At 42.1% G+C, this 7,866-nt stretch overlaps 2 protein-coding genes across 8 annotated transcripts in view; both read left to right on the plus strand.

Moving 5' to 3' along the window:
• The window catches only part of camsap2b (calmodulin regulated spectrin-associated protein family, member 2b), a 45,000-nt gene that overhangs the window by 26,932 nt on the left and 10,202 nt on the right, over positions 1–7,866 (plus strand). For 4 of the 6 annotated variants that reach the window (XM_031855373.1, XM_031855375.1, XM_031855374.1 and 1 more), the window contains 3 exons: positions 207–322; positions 411–529; positions 618–2,614. The exons of 1 other annotated variant lie outside the window; for it this stretch is intronic. In XM_031855373.1, the coding sequence (XP_031711233.1) occupies positions 207–322; positions 411–529; positions 618–917 (535 nt within the window). In that variant the 3' untranslated portion in view covers positions 918–2,614. Of the gene's footprint in view, positions 1–206; positions 323–410; positions 530–617; positions 2,615–7,866 lie in introns of those variants that run through there. One more of the 6 variants, XM_031855377.1, reaches the window with a different exon arrangement.
• wdr47a (WD repeat domain 47a) overlaps positions 5,135–7,866 on the plus strand; it is an 11,433-nt gene continuing 8,701 nt past the window's right edge. The window contains exons 1-4 of one of the 2 annotated variants that reach the window (XM_031855378.1): positions 5,135–5,317; positions 6,653–6,822; positions 7,257–7,340; positions 7,449–7,533. In XM_031855378.1, coding sequence (XP_031711238.1) covers positions 6,665–6,822; positions 7,257–7,340; positions 7,449–7,533 — 327 coding nt within the window. In that variant the 5' untranslated portion in view covers positions 5,135–5,317; positions 6,653–6,664. The other variant, XM_031855380.1, reaches the window with a different exon arrangement.

The raw sequence follows: 7,866 nt of genomic DNA on the forward strand, positions 1-7,866 counted from the left end.
GTGTGTGTGTGTGTGTGTGTGTGTGTGTGTGTGTGTGTGTGTGTGTGAGTGAGTGTGTGTTTAATAACTGTGTGTGTGCATGGCTGTTTGTGCAATCTGTCGGCATACGCTTCCATACATGCTTATGTGCATCAACCTTGTCGTGTTTGTTGTGGGTTTTGTCATGTCCGCGTGTCATTTGTCGGTCTGTATGTGATCGTCTCCAGGCCGGACTCTGCAGAAGGTTTTTCTTCTTGTCCTTCGACTGATGGTCGCAACGGAGAGAAGGATTGGGAAAACGACTCCAACACCTCATCCACTCCCTCCAACAATGAGTACACAGGTAGAAGACATACCTGCAATTATTACATAGTTTGTCGAGATTTACACAGAGATTTTTGCAATCTCATGCGCGGGCTTTCTTCCCACAGGACCTAAACTATACAAGGAGCCGAGTGCCAAGTCCAACAAGTACATCATCCAGAATGCCCTGGCTCACTGCTGCCTGGCTGGCAAGGTCAACGAAGGCCAGAAGAACAAGATACTTGATGTATGTGTGTTGCAAATACGTGTGTCTGTGTTTTTCTGCATGAAATATGCTGCACTAAACGATGACTTTTCTCTTTGGTTTTGTGCAGGAAATCGAGAAATCCGAAGCCAATAACTTCCTTCTGTTGTTCCGTGACGCCGGATGCCAGTTCAGGTCCGTGTACGCCTACTGCCCGGAGACAGAGGAGATCACCAAACTGGCCGGCATCGGGCCGAAGAGCATCACGATCAAGATGATCGAGGGCCTGTATAAGTACAACTCGGACAGAAAGCAGTTCAGCCTGATCCCGGCCAAAACCATGTCCGCCAGTGTGGACGCCATCACCATCGCCAGCCATCTGTGGCAAACCAAGAAGCAGGCCACGCCCAAAAAACTGCACACTAAGTAGCACCAGACGGCCGGGCAAGATTTGGACACGCTTCTCTGGAACGAGCACAGGATAATTTGTGTGTTAGTTTTACATTTTCATTAAAAGGACACATGGTCTCACTGTAATATTTCACAACTGGAATGTAGAACACAAGTGGGCCTCACAGACATTGTTGTTACAGAGTTGACTGTTACGCTCTGGACTAATTAAACGGGACACAAGTGTTTACTTGTCAGCATGTGTATCAATGTTCTCACGTGCCAAAAAAAAGGAGAAGAAAACAAAAGGCGGACCAATGCCTTACCTAGTTGAACCACTGAAGCACTGAATGTCACGCCTCACAAAGAGGCACTTTGGTTTCTATAAGTTGATCATGTGTGGCCTTATGCTTGTTTTGTGTCATTTGGATGCGCTGTGAGTGTCGGTGTGAGTTTGTCAGCACCTGTTAAAAAAAGACTGTTGTGATAAAGGAGAGTTTGTGTGCACTCGCAGGTCTGGGATCAGATTACGCCCCCCTCAGGCAGGTTGTTGCAAGGGTGGCCTGTCTGATCCGTGATCAGGTAGAGGCAGCATTTTTTTATGAGAATTTTGCTGCTACACAGGCACGTTTTTTTAGTTCTTGCTTTTTTTTCCTTTTTTTTTTTTTTTTTTTTTTTTACATGTGACTGAAAAATGTATAAACATTTCAAATTTGTGTATGTGTGTGTGTATAGTGAAGTGCCAAGAAGAGTGAGGAAAGTACCTCAGCTGGCGATTGCAATTACTTTCCAAAAGTGTGGAATGATGAGAGTATTGAGCATATGGAGCGCCATGAAACAATTCTGGAAAGCACCTGCTATAGACTCTTAATTTATTTCATTTTGATAATGCTTTGAAGATATTCTGAAAGGCGTTTTCGATTTTATTCAGAGAAACATAATATACTGTACGTATATATAAGTGAAGTTTGTATATGATGGCAGATCCATCCAACATGAGCGAGTCCGCTTGTAGCTTTTATAATTTATCACGTATGTGTATCAGTATGTTGTACTTTGGGGCCTTTAATTATGCTACAAATGCAAAAAGTCTGATCACTCAACAGTATCACTGGTAAGACGATCATCAGTAGTAGAATATAGACGGAAGTCCCACCCTGTGTCATCAGTCTGTGCAGTTTAAGAGTAATTGGAATAATCACCATCGACCATGTTGCAGTTGGAACTAACAAATACTTAAAAAGCCACTTTAATGTGGATGTTGTCTTAACTGTTACGAGCTTGTTTACCCTCAAAGTAGATTGTAAATATATGAATTCACCCACGATGCTTCCCCAAGACCCTGTCCACTGTCGTCAGGACCGTCATGCTTGTTACTTTACTTTTACATTACTTTTTATCACATGTTCCTTCTGCATGTGTTGGCACTGTACATATATATTTTGGCATATAGAAGTATTTTTTGTAATGACATTGACCTGTTGGAGGTGTGTACTAATGAAGCAGTACAGCCGTTGAAGGAAGTGTGTTGAAAGCAAAGGCAAGGTATATGAAATCTTAGTGAGGTTTTATTGAGGTATTGTATGAAATCCATGAAGCATACTGAGAAAACCATTGTATTTTTTCCAACTCTGAATTCATTTTCTGTTCAATTTACTAAATATGCTCAACTGTTCATGGGTTTATGTTGTTTTTCTATTACTTTGAGCTTTATTAAAATGCCAGCTATCAACAGTATTCATGGTTTCACATCCCTGTCTTGATTGATTTAGGTGGAATATTAGCCTCATTGAAACTGACATAATATCCTTCTACCACCACAAGAGCTAAGTAAATAACATAGGTAAGTGTCATCATTACTGTGCCTTGTAGGCTGCACACACACAGACCATCAGAGCGACTCAGACACTTGTAGTGTAGCTGGTTATCTTTGTCCAGACTACTGAAGCCTGCTGTGGCAAGACACTGAATACCATAGACCTAAGGCTGTTAAATATAACAGAAAATATTATTCAAAAAATCTGCACATGTTCCCTCATATCCTCATATTGATCTTATTGATGGATAATCAGCTGGGCCCATGTATCAGCCAATATTAGCTCATTGCAGATATGTCGGCTGATAATTAACAGAAAATAGAAGACAGAAATGCCAAAGACATGTTTGAGGTAATTTAGAAAGTGTTTCCAGTACATTGTTTGAATTGGAGAAAGCTGTTTATTCCTTTGTTAGGGATAATAAAACAAAATGTCCTCTCACACATCTTGGAGACAATTGTCTAATAAATTAATCAAATGGAATCTTATAAAAATAAAGTTGTATGCAAAAATATCACTATAAATTCCTATATAGCATTTAGACCTATAAACAATTCACATTTGGTTTTGCGTGGATTGTGTATTTAATTATGAATCCGACCAGTGTTGGATAGAGACTTGATGGGATAGATAGAGGTTCACTGAGGGGCCACAGAGGGTCCGTGTTAATAAAGACAGGACACTGCAGGCATACAGAGGACTAACATCATCCACACATGTGTTTCATTGGTTTGGAAGTAAAAGTACTGCTCTTAAAATCTTACTTAATCCTGGTGTCGTCTTAGGGGTCAAAAATGACCCGTCACTATGTTTAACAGCATAGGAAACCCCTTTAATGATCTTTTTTCAACTTGAAATTCAACGACTTTTCCTAGAATGACCCCAACATGAAAAAAAGTTAAACATTGCCTTTGTTCATATTTCCATAAAAGCTGTACACCAGCAGGGTACACATCTTGTCTTAGGGGTCATTTTTGACCCGGTAGTTATAAAATCATTTTCATACTACAGAAACCATAAAAAACACACCACAACACACACACATACACACACACACAAGACGCGCTAACATAACGTACGTTAGCACGTCTTTTGCTAACATTAGCACGTATTTTAGCACGTCATTAGCTAATGTTAGCACGTATTTTAGCACGTCATTAGCTAACGTTAGCACGTATTTTGCTAATGTTAGCACGTCTTTTAGCACGTATTTTGCTAACGTTAGCACGTCTTTTGCTAACGTTAGCAGGTCTTTTAGCACGTCATTAGCTAACGTTAGCACGTATTTTAGCACGTATTTTGCTAACGTTAGCACGTATTTTGCTAACGTTAGCACGTATTTTGCTAACGTTAGCAGGTCTTTTAGCACGTCATTAGCTAACGTTAGCACGTCTTTTGCTAACGTTAGCACGTATTTTAGCACGTTATTAGCTAACATCAGCACGTCTTTTGCTAATGTTAGCACGTCTTTTAGCACGTATTTTGCTAACGTTAGCACGTCTTTCGCTAACGTTAGCACGTATTTTGCTAACGTTAGCACGTCTTTTAGCACGTCATTAGCTAACGTTAGCACGTCTTTTGCTAATGTTAGCACGTGTTTTAGCACGTCATTAGCTAATGTTAGCACGTATTTAGCTAGCGTTAGCACGTATTTTGCGAATGTTAGCACGTCTTTTGCTAACGTTAGCACGTCTTTTTGCACGTCATTAGCTAACGTTAGCACGTATTTTGCTAATGTTAGCACGTCTTTTGCTAACGTTAGCACGTCTTTTAGCATGTCTTTTGCTGACGTTAGCACGTCTGTTATTTTATGATGGATCAGAACCCAGAGGAATTTTGGCTAAAAAACTCTTTATCTAAGTTATCTTTTCTTAATTGTTAAGTCTTGACTTTTATGAGGCTTACACTCTTGATTCTCTTGTATCCCTCTCTCATTTCTCCCTCTATTTTTCATGCGTCCCTCAGAGGCAATAAACTAGCCCATATCCCGTTCTTTCTAAGCTCTCCCAAAGAAAGAAAGGGAAGGTTAGTAATGCTCCGAAAAAAGTGATTCAACAGACAAAGTGTACCGGATGTGGCTCCATGTAGAATTAGCTCCATGTGACTCAAGCCTGCTTTTCATCGGACCTTCTTTCAACGCAGACTCGCATAAAAAGTAGACGAATGTGTCAACAGTGAAATCATTTGACAAATTACATTACTGCCGTTTTTTTTAACGACTATTTTTTATGACTATTCATAAAAAATGTTCTGACATGACATCTGACAAGTTTCATCTCACTTTATTCATCTTTACGTATTTGATTTGTTGCTACCATGTTGAGCTCTTGCTGCTGATGTGAAGTTTGAGTGTGTGTGTGTGTGTGTGTGCGCGCGCGCGCGTAGTATGGATGGAGGCGGCGCTCCTGCAGACAGCAGCAGGCAGGGCTGGGCAGCACCGGAGCGGCAGAGACAGATCCAGCAGGGAGGGGACGCAGTCAGAAGAGGCGGAGGAACAGACAGGACAACAGACAGGACACACACCGCTGACAACACCGAGCAGCACCTCGTGACAGCGTCTGTCCACAGGAAAGGAAACACCCGGGGAACTGTTTTTTTCATCCCATGTATCTTTAGAAACAAGGTGAGCATTACACGCAGCACTGTTCGTGTTGTTCCAGAGGAAGCTGTCAGTGCGCACCCCGCCCGTCCAGCTATAACCATTGGAGGATGCCTCTCTCTCCCCTTCGGCCTGGCTAGCTACTCAGTCTCCCCTCCTACCAACCGAAATTAGTCCGCTTTGTATGAGCTCCAACGGTAACTAGCTATTTGTTGGTTTTGCTGTAATCCGGAAGCTATGCAAAGCTAACAAGTAGCCTAAGCTCCTTATGGTGTTTGACTTGAGGCTTAGTGCCAGTGTTATTAGCCTCCTCTAATGCTAGCTTAGCAGGACTGCAGTGCTCGTGTGTGTGTGTGTGTGTGTGTGTGTGTGTGTGTGTGTGTTTGTGTTTGATTACTTCGCAGCTGGGCAAAATAGATATTTCTGTGTTTTGTAGCAGTTGTTGATCGATAGATGGCCATGATGCACGAGAGGCTACTCACTGTCATGGCAGTAATATAAGATATTTCTCTGCTCCATCAAGACAACATGTGGAGGAGAGTGCATCCTTTCAGGCTAAGTTGGAGACAGAAGTCGCTGTTTTTATCTCAGTCTCTGTACGAGCTTATGTGTTCATCAGAGACTTGGAATCAAGACGTGGAATGTAGATCACGATCATCTGACGAGGAAAAGCTGGACTCCTCGTGTCATATGTCAGATGTTTGATGCGGGATAGATAAATCAAAGGCTGAAGAGCATAACAATACCTCCTAAGCAGAGGCTCAGTCCATCTGGATAACACCACCTGATTTACTCGATTAGGTGGAGCCTGAAGATAAAGTCAGCACGCAAACAAGAGCTTGTTGCAAATCACAACAGACTGCACTGCTGTCACCTTGTACACCTTTGATCTACCAATATTTCCCCCTAATGTGTGACTGCATTTTGGATTTACGCATTGTGAGCTTCATGCATGTTGGATGAAATTTGACCGTGGACTAAGATGGAAATCTGTACATTTGGGTTCATACAGGAGAAGTAGGCTAGTGTGAGATGTGTGCATTCATTTCAGATGCGTACAGTTCCACACATGCATGTTTACAAGCTTTCCAGTCGAGCCACTGATGATCTCTATGCTTATACTTTTATGCATTTCAGATGCTTCCTCCAATAGAAACTTGCTACTAGTGCTGGACAATATGGCTGAAATCATTATCACAGTATCAATCGGGATATTTTCTGATATTGATGTATTCTACATGTTGCACATATTTGGGACCAAACCTTAAGATGTAAGAACTGATTTTGTTAGTTTTTGTGTGTGTGTGTGTGTGTGTGTGTGTGTGTGTGTGTGTGTGTGTGTGTGTCCGTCATTGTCAGCCCGTCGTCACCATGACAGCGGAGGAAACCATAAATGTGAAGGAGGTGGAGATCATCAAGGCGATCCTGGACTTTCTCAACTCCAGGAAGTTGCACATCAGCATGCTGGCTCTGGAGAAGGAGAGCGGCGTCATCAACGGGCTCTACTCAGACGACATGCTCTTCCTCAGGTAGGTGAACTTAACGGCAATAACCACAACGTGCAGTCTGGGTCTCCTCCTCTCAGGTTGCAGCTCAAAAAATGGAAAACAGGCAACTGTTCCAGTCGTGAGTTTAGTTACTCTGGTAGTATCCTCTACATCGGGGATATTGTAACACTGCACCGCTGCTGTGGATGTGAGTGCTCCCTTGAAAGTCAGCCAATAGTGTGTTGACTGCAGTTCTACTCGGTGTTAAAATACATTTTGGTATTTTACCTTCTATTGCGTCAATAGCTTGTCATGTTAAACCTTTATCAAGAAAATACCACAACAAATAGGACGTCAGAGATTCTGGAAATCCCTCGCTCTTCAGTTATACATTATAGAAACACATTGATATGATATTTTTGGGACATTTAAAATGTGGTGCCTGTGTTTTTAAAAATGAACTCTCTCTGTTTCAGGCAACTGGTGCTCGATGGCCAGTGGGATGAGGTCTTGCAGTTCATTCAGCCTTTGGAGTGCATGGATAAGTTTGACAGGAAAAGGTCCGTATGTACAGGTTCATGTATCCTGTGTTGATGCCTACAGCAGCAGAGTCAGAGGCAAACTGCAGCAACGCTTCTCTAATGTCTGTGTGACTGTCATGTCCTCAGGTTTCGTTACATCGTCCTCAAGCAGAAGTTTCTGGAGGCTCTGTGTGTGAACAACGCCATGTCAGCAGAAGATGAGCCACAGCATGTAAGTCATTAAACTTAGAGAAACGTGCTACTAACTAACTAACTAACTATCGGTATTCGTTAATGTTCTCTAAGCCTCCCGTGTGACGACACAGACTGTCACTGGTTTTTCATGGCAGTAAACAACAAGCATCAATCTTAAAAGACAAGAAGAGAAGCAGGCAGTTGTTTTTTAATACATGTAGTTTGAAACTCGAATTGTGCAAGTCATCTAAACAAACCTCACGATCTATAAAAGAGAGGGGAAGGCAGGGTGTGTGTGTGTGTGTGTGTGTGTGTGTGTGTGTGTGTGTGTGTGTGTGTGTGTGTGTGTGTGTGTGTGTGTGTGTGTGTG

Source organism: Anarrhichthys ocellatus, unplaced genomic scaffold (assembly GCF_004355925.1).
Source record: "Anarrhichthys ocellatus isolate YVR2014 unplaced genomic scaffold, GSC_Weel_1.0 scaffold15, whole genome shotgun sequence".
Lineage (NCBI taxonomy): Eukaryota > Metazoa > Chordata > Actinopteri > Perciformes > Anarhichadidae > Anarrhichthys > Anarrhichthys ocellatus.